Genomic DNA, 14,384 nt, shown 5'->3' with positions numbered 1-14,384 from the left:
GAGCGCCGGATTTCTCGCAGGCTCGATTAGCGTCGGTCGGCGAGAGCTGACCAGAGGCACGCGTTGCCGGTGATCGGGAACCGCTCGGACCCGGGAGTCCTCGCAGTCCCGCAATCCGCAGCCCGTGGTCCGCGGTTCGCAGGAATGCGCTCCCGCGGAGTTCAATTAGAGGGTTTCGCGTCGTTAGGCGCCGACACGGCGGAAAACCAATGCCGGGAGAATCGTGTGACCGCAACATCCCCGGACCCCTCTCGCAACATCTTCGACGCCTCCGAGCAATTATAATTGGTCGGAAATAACAAGCCGGCGCGCGATAGGTCCCCCCCACCCAACATCCGTTCCGAACGATCAACGACCGGAATTTGTGGCCGAGCCGTTTCCGGGGGCCAATCTTCTCCAAAGATTTACCGACGAGGGAGTGGGGGGGAGGAAGAACGAGGCGAGCGAAATATCCGAGCTTGTTCCCGATAGACGGCCAGGTCTATCCGCGATCAATGTTTAATTCCGCGAGGCTCGATACGCGTCGCGGCGTTATTAATATTTCAGGTGGCGCGGGTTCAATTTCATCGGCATATGGAGCGCCGGTTTCTCTCTGCTGCCGGAAACGGTTTAAGAAAAAACGAGAGAATGAGAGAGAGAGAGAGAGAGCGGAGCTCGAATCGGATTAGAAATTCGATACAGAGCACGGGGGAGTCGCGAGAAAATCGAGTCCGCGATCACGACCCGCTTTACCAACGCCAAGGAATCCTTATTTACCGGGATTATCGAATCCGTTCCGGGAACAGAAAGAGTCGGGAGCTTCTGGAACCGCCTGTACCAGCGGATTCTCGGACGAGAATCGATCGCCGCGTCGAGCCGCGCCTCGCCGGCCGGTGATTAGAGTTCGCACCTCGCAGCTCGAGGGAGAGGAGGGGGGGGGGGGAGAATGTCGAGAAACGTCGCGGAAGAGATCTCGTCGATCTACCGGGCGATACAGAAATAAGGAATAGAATCGTAAGAACGTGAGTGCTTCCGTTCGAGGAATTTTGCGAAGAAACGGGGATCGAGGATTTTCGAACGGCCCTGCGCGGATCGTCGGGACATGCGAGGACTCGGTCCGCCATCCTCGCGGAAACGTCGACGTTGAACGGGAGGCGGGGGATTAAAAAGCCGCAGATTTGGCAGCCGAGAAAATCCAAAAGTAATTGGCCCGCCGCCAAGGGTGGTCTGGAGGAGAGAGGGTTTAGCTATCCGGTGCTGTATAGAGGAAGAGGGAGGGAACGGTTTTCGAGGGTACCCGAGAAGAAGAGGCGGAAGAAGCAGGAAAAGGAGAGGAGGACGAGGAAGACCAGACGAGCCGACGACGGATATGAATTTCCAGAAAGGTTTGCTTAAGCAAATTGCGAAACGTGGTCTCTCTCCGGCGAAGCGCGAGAGAGAGGAGAGGAGCGAGAGCCGTGGGAAGGATGAGAGGGATGGGAAGGATGAGGGGAGAAGGAAAACGGAGAAGATTGCAGAAGGGGTGTAGATCGTCGGGTCGCGAGGCGAGTGGCGAGCGACGAGTCTCGCAGACACCGGGCGTCACGGCGACTACCCTTCGACGTCGGTCGCCCTCGGCGAGGCGAGAGTACAACGGCGGAAAACAACGAGTACGCGAAATATCCTCTACCCGGCAGATCCGTGATTCTATAGGTCGATCAACACGTTGACTGCCGGCAATCGACCACTAAAATACTCACACAGTTAAAACAATTTGATTAATTAAAGCGAAGCTATTTATAAGCTATTATAATATATATAATAATATATATAATTATAATTAAATAAGATAGTAATAATAATAATATATATATTATATAAATATAATATATATATTATTTATTAAGCTATTTATCATAAGGGGTGGTATTAGAACCCTTTCGCATTCGAAACATTCTGGTCAAATTCAAGTTATTCAAATATATTACAATAAAAATGAATTTTCAAGATTGATCAAAAATTAGTGTCACCCATATTTGGGTGACGCGGCGGTCAACGTGTTAAAGAGAGGCGACCCTCGAGCTCGCCTCGAGCCAGGATCTTGCGACCGACTGTTACATCTTGGCTTCTCGAGTCTACTTTCTTTTCACTCGTCGCCGATGGCAGACTTCGATCGCTAAAATCGTCGCCACAGGTTGTTTCGCGGGGCGAACCAAGTATTTCATTTTCGAAATACGCGCTCGACTTTTCAACCAAACTATTGGGTTGTTCGAAAAGTAATTTCGTTTTTCCCAAGAGAAGACTTAATTTTTTCACAGCCAACTTCACGCTTAAGCTGCATACTCATTATATATTTGGACAACTGATATAGTAAGTCTTGTTTGCTAAAAATTTTGGTCGATTCTTTGCAATAGTTTTTGTTTGGTAATCTATTGTGTTTCATTTCCACCAAGAGAAAAAACGAAACGACTTTCCGAACGACCTAATAATACAGTGTTGCGAGCCGTTCGTCTCGAAGCTTTCTCAACCACCGTCTGCCAACCTCTTCCTCGACAACGGACCCCGACGACATCGATCCCGCGTTTATAAAGGCACCTCGGCGATTTTCGGTTCGCGAGAACTCGGTAATTATCAACGCGGCGTTCGTTGACTCTCGTTTCGAATTCTACTCTCCGTTCCCTTCGAGGGACGACGACATCCGACTCGCGGCTTCCGGGCACCGTTCTGCCCTCCTCCCCCACCACCACCACCACCTCGCCCGACCACTTTTCCGCAACTCGAGCACCCTCGATTCCCCGCGGAAGATCGATACACGGCTCTCAACGTCGTCGTCGACGTCTTCTACGTTCGCGTCCCCACTTGTTCCCCTCTTGTTCGTACGTGACTACGATTCCGCGAGTGTCACGCGTGAGCCGGAGCATCGTCTCGCCCAAGAATATTTAACTGTTCGGCAAACCGAAAAGAAAACTGGACAAAAGGTTTCGCGTTCCCTCGATCGATCGCGGGAGAGCCAAGCGAGGAGACGCGATGCTCCGGTGGTCGTTGGTCGACCGCGTGCTCTCGGCCCGCCAGAAATTGCAATTAAAACGAATTACAGGCTCCGGAGGTCGGCCGTTTAATTGAGTCGCAGAGGCGAACCGCTGTCTCTGCGTTTTACTCGCCCCCACCCCTCCCCCGTCCCAGACACGGCCTAGAAAATTATTTAGCAGGCTGGTGCAAACACTCGGGAGCTTAATTCACGGGGATTATGGTTGGATTCGTTTTCGGCGCTCGAGATCGGCTCGAGGCGATAGGACTTGCTTCCGGTAAAATTACGGAACGTTGAACTTGATTTTAACAGGTTTAATGCCGCGGGGGTCACCGGTGACCGGCGCCTAACTTGGCTGTGACGACTTGGAGGCCACCGGTGACCGGCACCTAACTTGGCTGTGACGCCATGGAGGCCACCGGTGACCGGCACCTGACTTGGCTGTGGCGCCATGGGGGCCACCGGTGACCGGCACATAACTTGGCAGTGACGCCGTGGAGGCCACCGGTGACCGGCACATAACTTGGTTGTGACGCCATGTGGGCCACCGGTGACCGGCACCTTACTTGGCTGTGACGCCATGGGGGCCACCGGTGACCGGCGTGCCCGGATTGAAAAAAACACAAGAAAGTTAGACAAAAGACAACACTTATAATTTCTTATTATTATCATCGTTGACGTAGCGGTGTGAAGAAATGGATGCTGTATAAAACATTTGAAACACGTTTATACGTTGTAAATTATCTATTGTATATGATATTTCAACATTATATGTATCGTTAAATGGAAATTTCATCGTGGCGCCACGGACAATCCTGGTAAAATTGGCGCGGCATTCAACCTGTTAACCAAGGTACAGCAAACACCAAACTTGACTGGAGCCGAATCAGAGTCCGGTGAATGCGATCCAAATCGAGTCGAAGCCCGGCGAGTTGACTCGAGTCTCGTTGCAACAAGTTGGATTCGATCGGGACGAGCGTGGAATCGAGCAAACGCGATCCGACCGAAGCAAGAGTCTGGGCGAGTGGATCCGAGTCAAGTTGGGTCAAGCTAAATTCGATCTGTTCCAATCTCCGACCAGGTAACACGATCCACGACTGGAGATCCCAGGAAATCCGACCTCCGCCGAGCCAACCGCGCTTCGAACGAAATAGAAATACCCGACGAATTGCCAAAACTGTTCGACCGTGCAGTTACAGGTGCGCAGACGATCCCTGTCGAACGAATGGACGGACCAGGGAGATCCGTGATCGGTTCGGGTTTCTCTTCGAAATTCATTAGGAGCCAGGATTCCGAATCCCCGGACTATTATCCTCCCGAATAAAAAGATCTCCCCCCCCCCCCCCCCCCCCCCCCCCCCCCCCCCCCCCCCCCCCCCACCCCCCGCCCCCGCCGACCCTCTGCCCGGTTCCAAAGTTTCGCGGGGCAACAACGCGCGCGCTTGAAAATTTGATTTCGCGGAGTAGCCGATCGAACTCCTCCGATCGGGATCGGCAAAGTCCATTCGCCGCGGCCGTAAGTCTCCGAGATAGTTGGCGAGTTTCAAGATTCGAGGACAAACCGGTAAATTATTTTCGCCGCTGCGAGAAAAATCCCTTATTAAACGGAGCTGTGGCGCCCGAGGGGGCGAGGCGAGAGGCGAGAAGCGAGAGGGGACTCGCGTCCATTAAATCGACAAAGTCCGCAGACTCCCGAGGGATCGAAGAAAGGAAAGTTTGCCGGCTAATGACGCGACGTCGGAACCACCGGAACGACCGGTGTCTTTGAACTATTTCCGTACCGGTCCGATGCCTCGAAGCGTTGCCCGGCCGAGAGCCGCGCCGACACGAATATTCCGATCGGTTACGGATAATCGTGTACCGCGCCGTCATTTCGATATTCCATCGACCCGATTATCCCAAAGAAACTGTCGAGGTCCTGTCAAGGACACGCCACAACGGTGTTACCTTTGACAGATCGTTGGGAAAAAGGCGACGGTTTCTCGACTCGGTCTCTATATTCGCTTAACACGTTGAATGCCACGCCTATTTTACAGGAATTGTCCGTGGCGCCACGATGAATTTTCTATTACGCGATACATATAATGTCCAAATATTATCTGCAGTAGGTAAGTTAATTGCGACGGGGTCACCGGTGACCCCCGTGGCATTCAACGCGTAAAAATGATAAGTATTGTCATTTATTTAAATTATATATATTTTCATCAATCTGAGCGCGCCGGTCACCGGTGGCCACCATGGCGTCACTGTCAAGTTCAGTGCCGGTCACCGGTGGCCCCCATGGCGTCACTGCCAAGTTCAGTGCCGGTCACCGGTGGCCCCCATGGCGTCACTGTCAAGTTCAGTGCCGGTCACCGGTGACCTCCGTGGCATTCAACGTGTTAACCTAGTCGCTGTATTATCGGGCGAAGAGAGCGGTGACAACGGACTCACCTGAAAGTCGAAGGTCTCGAACTCTTGCTGCGTGTCGATGTCGACGTTTCTGGGCACGATGATGGGACAGGTGTCGAGGGAAACCTTGGAGTCCGGGGACTCGACGTAGTCCGGCGCGACCGAGGTCGGCCCGCGTTCGTATCGGACTTCCTCGTTGACGATGGCGGCCGAGGGACCCGTGGACGGGGTCTGCGCCTGGCTGACGTAGTAGAGGCATAGCAGGAGCGTGAGGAGGACGGCGCAGACGGCGAGCACGCGGCTCGAGCCGCGCCTCAGGATCTTGTACATGCTGCGGCGGCGGCGGCGGCTGCTGGACCCGTGATCGCGCGCGTTTCCTCTCTGTGCCGGTCTCGATTCACCTGGACCACCGGTAGACGCTGTTCTCGGACGACCTCGGGTCGGTGATCACTGTCGACGATCGCTCCCCGCGCCTGATCGCGTCCGTGGACTTCATGGGACACGTGGAGGGTGACTCGGGCTGGAACACACGCAACACGGGTGCTTAGAGTCGAGCCGAAACTATTAACCCTTTCGCGCCGCATATACGCGGCATCCGAATTATGTCTATACAAGTGGCATCCGTAGGCAAAGTAGAAAAATAATTTTGTATCTTTATAATTTTGTAGGTCCTTTCATATTAAAAATGTAAACATGTTACATTAAAGCAATGATTGTTTTATTCAGCACAGTTATTTCAAACTGAGAAATATGTATACATAGAAATCACGCGCAATGTGCATATTTCTGGCGCGTGCTTTCGTTCAATGACAGTAACTTCGGACCAAATTATGACCAATTATATTTATATATTTATACAATTAATTAATCAATCAATTATAAATTAAATCCAAAGTTTGTCCCTCAGATTTTTTATATTAAATCAATAAATAAAATTAATTATTATATTTACAAACATATATATATATATATATATACATATCTATATAAATACATAAATATATATATTATTAAATAATTAAACATACAATTTAATATATGAATTAAACTCATTTCTAAAAAAAACTAGACATCAACAACGGACGACACTGCCATAGTCAAAGGGTTACGCTAAATAAAAATTCGTAGCCTAAAGTTGGTCGCCATTGAGCATACTCGACCGCGCCGACGAGAAAGTGGCTCAAATCCTGCGAATTCTTAACAATCGGGTCATTCGCCGAGAACGCGAAAACGCTTTGGTAATTCTGTCTTTACCCGAGAAACAGTCGCCGAGATTTATCTTCCTTTCTCTCGCTCTCTCTTTCTTCGCGATGTATACGATTGCCTGGGATATCGTTCCGGCGAAATCGGAATGAGTGTCACGGATGAAAACCGGCGGGACGGGCGACGAACAACGAGAAGAGCAAAAGTAAATAGCCTCCGAGATGAATTATGAGCGGGTTCGAGAGAGAAAGAAAGAGAGAGAGGTCGCGAGCAGAGCACTGGTTGATTAAACGTCCGCGAAAATAATGCCCGACTGTTTTCGACGGAAAATTGCTCGACCTTGTCGCTCCTAGGAGCTGCGCAATCTTCGACCTTCGACAACGATCGCCTGGAAATCCTGGAATCGAACTAATAAATTCAACGACCCTGTCTCCTTCTTTCGTTTTCCCTGCTCGGGAGATTACGCTGAACAGAGACGACCAGCCGAATTAAAGCCGGGGCAATGAGCGCGTACGACCGAAATTAAATTTCGTGTTCAATTTGACTTGTCGTGTTCAATTTGACTTGTCATGTTCAATTTGACTTGTCATGTTCAAATGACTCCCACCCTTTTATGAATGTCTCACGTTTTTAACCTTGCGCGGCTAGACGTAACTTTCGCGTAAAATATCGATTCGCGCGATACCGTAATTCACCGCCTTGGAAGTCGCGTCGACGATATCTTGTCCCCGAGATACAGACTCGAAAGGATTACTCTTTCTTTCGCGCGGATCGGGCTTCCCTCTCTCGTTCGCCGAGGATTAAAGATCTGTCGGGGTCATGGAAAGAGACGACCCCGTCGACGGAAACCAAGTCGGCTCTCCCCCCCCGGCTGCCTCCTCGCAAATGGGTTAAAGAGAAACCGTGCAGAAACCCCGTTGTAGAAGGCGCTCGCGCTCGCGCCGGGGAGAACAGCAATTTACCGCAATCCAATTCCGCCGGGAACAATAAATACGACCTGGTGAACCAGAGACACGGTTTCCGAGAAACCTTCCGTCCCGATGTAAGGTCGTTTCGCACGCGATAATCGATCGCTGCGTCGCGCCGCGACCTCGGCCGTCTCCACCGGCTCCGTACACCTCTCTCTCCGACCGCACCGTACCCCCGACAATTTCCGTTTCAATCGTGCGCGAACGCCCCCTTTAAATATTTAAGCGGCCAGACAGCCGACGGATCCGAGTCAAATTAGAAATCGACCGGATTCCCTAAATCGCTTCTGTTTCGAATCCTTTCGAGGAAATACCGCGACAGCGACAAATTAACCTTTCAGGTACGGCAGGATTTCGCGCAAATAAAGTTTTTCGTAACTAAATTACGATTTTCTCTTAATATATATTTTTCCCGGATATCTATATATATATATAGTACTAATAACATATATTCTTTTCTTAATATATTGTATATACACACTTTCGCTTTAATTGTTTGCTTTTAATAGAATTATAAATTTGTTATGGGAATAATTAATTATTAAACACTATTCGAACTATAAATTGAACTTTAATCAGAACTTTAATTATTTAAAGAAAGGTATAAAATACGTCCTTTTCATTTAAGATATTTCAGGTAACTAACACGAATCAATTCAACAAAAACAATAACGATCAGAAGAGATTCAATAAATCATCGCATGCTTTCACATCTTAAACATATTCGGTGGTAAATAATAATTTGATTGATTTTTGCATTTCAACTTATTTGTTGAAATCCAACAGCTTTAATAAATAATAAAACAATTGGGTAATGCGCGAGCCATTCGCGAAAGCCAGTATAGTGGCGCGTAGTATCTAATAGGTTAAGGATCCTCCACGAGGGTCAAGAATAAACACGCATCGGATCTATCTTGCGATCTTTTTGCAAAGAAAAGGATCGTGTCCGAGGCGAATTGTTCGCTCGAGTTGAAGCGAAATTTTTGACATCGCGTCTGCGTTCCGAAAATCGCTCGAAAGTCACGAGGCGAAACTTGCACTGTTCGACGTTACAAGCTTGTCGCGGAGCGCGACGCAACAGCGAGCGATTTTAGAAGCTTTTCCTTCCGAGAGACGTCGCCCCGAATTCGATTTTCTCGCCGAATCAGACTGCCGCGAAGAAAGGAACGACCGAGCGTCGAATAGCGGTGGTTAGGGGAAAGCGAAAGTGCTCGGCGGGAAGAAAAGCCGCGGAATAAGGGCGAGAGGAGGAAAAGCGCGGGAAACCGAGCGTCGAGCGAGAGTTTCATAGAGTCGGACCCGTGCAATGCCTTCGAGGCTTTCGAGGCCTTCGAGGCTTTCGAGTAGGTGTGCAACGGGTCTCAAAGAGCGCGACTCTCTTTGCCGGTGGAGCGCGATTCGAGTGGACCGTCTCTCTCTCTCCCTCCCTCCCTCTCTTTTCCTTCTCTCTTTCTTGCTCTCCGAATGTTCCGTTTATTCGCGATTCGTTTTCGCGAGTTCCCGGCTGCTCGGGGACACCGGAACCCCTTTGAATCGCGAACGTTATTCAGCCGTCTGGGTTGCCCGTTGTCCAGAGAGCTCTTCCGATGTCGCGTAATCGCGTTTAAACCCGCGCGGATCTTGATTTCCAGATGTTAAACCTGACACGGTGTCATCCGACGCCGATGTTTCAAAGCCGACGAATCGGTCGCCGAGGCTTGGGAACACATTCTATATTGAAAGCATTCGGAATCTTTCGTTCGAATGTGGCGCGGTGCACATTCGACGCGATCTATGTAAGTAGGTAAGTCCGTGGCAAAGCTTTTCATTCAATTTCGAGTCGATGCGAGCGGAAATATTGTTTCGTTCGGTCTGGTACCTTTCGGAGTGCGGCCTGTTTAATTGTCGCAACGGCGAGAGCTCGGATTACTCTTTACAGTTGCAGAGAAAAAGCACGAAAAGCTAGAGAGAAATAGAGAGAGAGAGAGAGAGAGAGAGAAATAAAGAATAAAGTGAGAGAGAGGGAGAGAGACAGAGCACGTGCGCGAAAGCGAGGGAAAGCAAGGGGGGCGAATGAAAACTGGCCGGAGCCGGTGGCAGCCAATGGAAAATATGGAAAAACCGCGAAAAAGAAGTCTTGCCGCGAGGGAGAACGGGTTGCGGGGCGATTTTCGCGGGCTGCTGCCGATGCGACGGCGAATGGAAATGGAAAGCCCGGGGATGGTTTGGAAAAGCATGGATTCGAGGGGGGCAACGGACAGCCCGCCAATTATCGTATGCTAATAAACGAGTCGAGCGGATCGGCTTACCGCGGCCGAAGGAAATCCGCGCGAAAGCTCGCGGCCGAAAACGAGTCCGGCTCTCTCGGTCGCCCCGCGTGACGCGTAACCGCGCGAATCGGAATGCCGAGACACAATCGCGGCGAGAGCTCGAGACTCGATTTAGAAAAATAACCGTATCGCGTGCTGTTTCATCGAACAGCGAGTGGCTCGCCGATTGATCCGTCAACGACAGCGTCGTTTTAACACTTTACCGACCGGCCGTCGATTAATCGACGTTTTGTTCTCAGCGCGTACCGACCGGTTGTCGATTAATCGACTTTCGATCTTTCTGTTAGATTCGGTTAGGTTAGACTGACAAGTAGCAAGCAGCAAGCATTTTTCTTTATTAAAGTAAAAGATTTTATTAAATTTGGTTACCCTACAATCACACGAAGCGTAAAATTTTACCAGAGCTAAAGAAAAGCGCATATGTTCCCGCGCGTCGATCTAGGCCGAAACCGAGCCGGTGTCTCGGACGATCTGCGGCTGAACGGGCGGTGAAAAGGGCATAGTATGTTCGAACCGCTACCGGTCGGTAAAGTGTTAAAATTACTCCGTCCGGTGATCTCGATCCAGCCGGAGGTGTTTATTCTTCTAGAAATTGTCAGATTCGGTTTAGAAGTTTTCTGAAAAATCGACGCTTATAGATTCGGACTCTGCGAAAGGCTAGACTCGATTCGAAAGTTCTCCGGTGGTTTTAGTTCATTTATAGGGTTATGTACCCATGTACCCATGTATAGGGTTCTCGGGGAAGGCTGGGTCACGGGTCGGAGTTCTTCGAATGTTTAGGTCCAGTAGATCGGAGTCTCCCGAAAGGTTGCAGCTGTATTAGAATTTTTCGAAAGGCTGGATCTAGGCTAAGCCTTGGTTCGCTGGACGGCTGGATTTAGATCTAGGATAGAAACGTCTAAAACGATGAGTCTACGTTGCATTATCCTTGAAGTTGGACTCGGTCACTCGATCGAATGTTTCTCGAATATTCCCGATATTCGAGAGCGTATCTTTGGTCCAGGCTCTCCGAAAACTCTGAACGGACCAGGGTCTCGAACAAAGTTCTCCGAAAGTCTAGATCCACGGTTACCTAGCGAAAGATCTCCTTCGGCTATCGCGGCCAAAAGATGTTTCCAAATCGAAGGATCGAGCGAAGTTTCGCGGCTCTAGGTGCCCCTCTTTTCGCCGCAAGTTTCCACGAGGATAGAACGATGTTTACCTTGTTCGCGGAGAAGTTTGCGACGCAATCAACGCCGCGTTCCTCCGTGGAAGGTGTATATACAGATGCGGCCGCGGCAGGTATTCTCGCCACGAAAACGCGTCGGGGGATGCTGCAGCCCGGGCCGACTTTGCGGGAACCACGGCGAAGAACAACAACGAGGAACGGAAAACGAACGAGGAACAAGCGAAAAGCGGAGCGGAAGAATAAGGAGACGGGGAAGGAGAACCGGTGGATGGCGAAGAAATGCCTAGCGATGGTGATGCTGGTGGCAGTGGTTGTGGTGATAGAGTAGACGAAGGGGAATAAGAACCGAGCGTCCACGAGCGTCCGCGACAGTCGGCGAACATCCGCGAGCTCGAACCACGCCGTACTAAACTGTCGGCCCGAGCGGAATAGTTTTGACACGGCCGCCGGCTATATCCGCTTTTCCGGCGACGCGAAGAGCGCATGTGCCGATATAATCCACGCTCCGACCCGTCCATGCACGCGACTCACACGTGGAAACACGATGAAAGAGAGGACACGAGCGTCGGTCGAGGGCGCCGTGAGCGAGAGAGGAGGGTGGACAGGGGTGTATAGAGAGAGCGAGAGAGAGTGAGAGAGGGGGGGGGAGAGATACGAGAGAGGCGAGAGAAGAGAAGGGGTTGGCGGGTTCTGTGGCCCGAGGGTGTTTTGACTCGTTCGAGACGAGACTAGGCGAGGCGGAGCGGGCGCAGCAGAGAGGAGAGAGAGGGGACGAGGGTTGCTCGGTTGTCCGTCCGCTCTCGACCCTAGTTTCTTGGAGAATCCATCTCGTCCGTAACGGGACGATGATGGCAGGGGACGCGAGCCGGTCGAGGGACGGCGTGAAACCGGGGGTGATCGATCAAGGCAAGGGATCCCTGCAACTCGACCGAACAAGTGGGAACATTGCGTCGGCCGGCGATCGGCAATCGACGATCGACGAAACACGAGCCGCTGTGAAAACGAACGCGTCTCTCGCTCCCTGATTCTCCTGTGGCACCCTTCGCGCTACACCCTCCGCTGCGGCTGACTGCTAACTCGCCCGGCATCGTTACCGGCGGTACCCTCCAGCAACACAGTTTACCGAAGACTTTGAACGCTGCGCGCAGCTCGACCTAAACGATTCGGGACTCCAAATTCTATCTACGCTAGTTTGTTCAGCAAGGATTTTAGCCTATTTCTAGGCAAGCTCGGCACCCCGACGGGGTGTACATGTACCGAAAGTGTTCCGCTGGGACCGGTTTGTCCGAAATACTTTCGGTTAGGTGTAATCGAGGTTAGGCTAGCTTATTCCGAGAACCTCCGATCGGAGATCGGCTCTTCCGAAATGGTCCTAATTGGGTTCGGTGTACCGAGCGGGTTCGTAGAGTATTAGCACGTTGAATGCCACGGGGGTCACCGGTGACCGGCACTGAACTTGGCAGTGACGCCATGGGGGCCACCGGTGACCGGCGCTGAACTTGACAGTGACGCCGTGGGGGCCACCGGTGACCGGCACTGCACTTGACAGTGACGCCACGAGGGCCACCGGTGACCGGCACTGCACTTGACAGTGACGCCACGGGGGTCACCGGTGACCGGCACTGAACTTGGCAGTGACGCCATGGGGGCCACCGGTGTCCGGCGCGCTCAGATTTATGAAAATATATATAATTTAAACAAATGACAATACTTATAATTTCTTTTATTATTATCATCGTTGATGTAGTGGTGCGAAGAAATGGACGCAGTATAAAACATTTGCAATAAACATTTTAAAACCATTTATCTATTGTATATAATATTTCAACATTATATGTATCGCTAAATGGAAATTTCATCGTGGCGCCACGGACAGTCCCGGTAAAATTGGCGTGGCATTCAACGTGTTAAATCGTCTCGAAGCGGAGCTCCCGTTTGGATCGAGTTATCTGGAAATCACGACTCAGGTTTTCCTGGAAGACTCTCGGAGTCGAGCACGGCGCTCAGAAATTACCGGAAACAAACGAAGCCGCAGCTTCGGCGCATCCGTCGTAACGCGATCGACCTCGAAGCGAGGAATCGTTGCATCGCCGCCGGTGAATAATTTGCACTGGCCGGACGCGAAGGGAAAACCGACGCGTCTGCACATCTCGGCTGCCGGTCAGTCATAATGTAACATTTTATACTAATTAAAATATATTATTAATAAATATACAAATAACAATGCATTTTTAAAATTTAAAGTTAATTACCCCATAATACTTTAATTTTTATGTAATATATTATATTTATGAAAATATATTATTAATAAATATACAAATAACAATGCATTTTTAAAATTTAATTCTATTTCTAAATTTTACTATTTTTATCTAAAAATGTCATTCACCATATTTTTATTGTCAAATATAATTTAAATTTAAACATTTAACCCCAAATTAAAATATTTATTTTAAATTGAACACTCTAATCACTTTTATCCTATCAATTAAAATATCTATTTAAATTTTAATAAATTTAAACATCTATCCCTCACCCCAAGTAATAATTAATTACTTAAATAAAAAATCAAATAATTAAAATCTTCAATTCACGCGAGAGATCCTATTCTCTCGTGGCGCGACCGATCGATCTTCGGGATTGATCTTGAAGAACGGAGGAGGGGGTCCGGTGGTGCGGGCGCGAACGAAGCCCCGAGGAACTTCGCGACCCAGTTCCCACGCTCTCGTTACCGTTTCAGTCAGCCTAATCGCCGAACAAGAGCGGCTATCGGGCCCGCGAAGACGCGAGTTTGTTGCCCGCGTACGCGAGGCGTATCGCGATCGATTTTCGGTGACCGAGGAACGAAACGGACCCCGGTGCTGATTTCATTTTTGGCAGCATATCCCAGCGGTCGCGTAGCACGCGAAACGGTCGACTTTCCCACGCGCCCGCCCTCCGATTCTCTCCCATGGATATCGATGTACTGTATTCGCTCCGTCTCTCTCTCTCCCCCTCTCCTTCCTGCCGCAACCCGGGAAAGGATATCGTTTCTATTCCGGTGCCTATTAACGCTTCAACGGGCTCGCGCGCACGGTTCGCTGGAAAATTTGTCGCGTCTATCGGTGACGCTGCCTGCTACATACGGAAACAAACGTACTTGTTGCTTGCGTCGAGAGCGAGCCGATCGTACCGCCGATTTTTTTTCGCCACCTCCTCCTACCTGTCCACGACCGCGCCGCGAGAATCCAGTCGAAGTATTCGTGCACGCTGTCGACGAGTTGTCCAGTACATCGTCTACGCAGTCGCAGAATGCAACGGATGCGATTGCGAAAAACTTGGATTATACGGACTATTATATATAAATAATATTATATATAT

The 14,384-nt window shown here is 50.2% G+C and overlaps 1 protein-coding gene across 1 annotated transcript in view; it reads right to left on the bottom strand.

Moving 5' to 3' along the window:
* The window catches only part of Alpha-man-iib (alpha-Mannosidase class II b), a 47,424-nt gene that overhangs the window by 15,749 nt on the left and 17,291 nt on the right, over positions 1 to 14,384 (bottom strand). Inside the window, exon 3 of the mRNA XM_078184632.1 lies at positions 5,419 to 5,896. Coding sequence (XP_078040758.1) covers positions 5,419 to 5,706 — 288 coding nt within the window. The 5' untranslated portion in view covers positions 5,707 to 5,896. The remainder of the gene's footprint in view (positions 1 to 5,418; positions 5,897 to 14,384) is intronic.

Source organism: Augochlora pura, chromosome 7 (assembly GCF_028453695.1).
Source record: "Augochlora pura isolate Apur16 chromosome 7, APUR_v2.2.1, whole genome shotgun sequence".
Taxonomy (NCBI): Eukaryota; Metazoa; Arthropoda; class Insecta; order Hymenoptera; family Halictidae; genus Augochlora; species Augochlora pura.
Note: the sequence above shows the minus strand (reverse complement) of the source record. Positions and strands in the feature narration are given on the sequence as shown.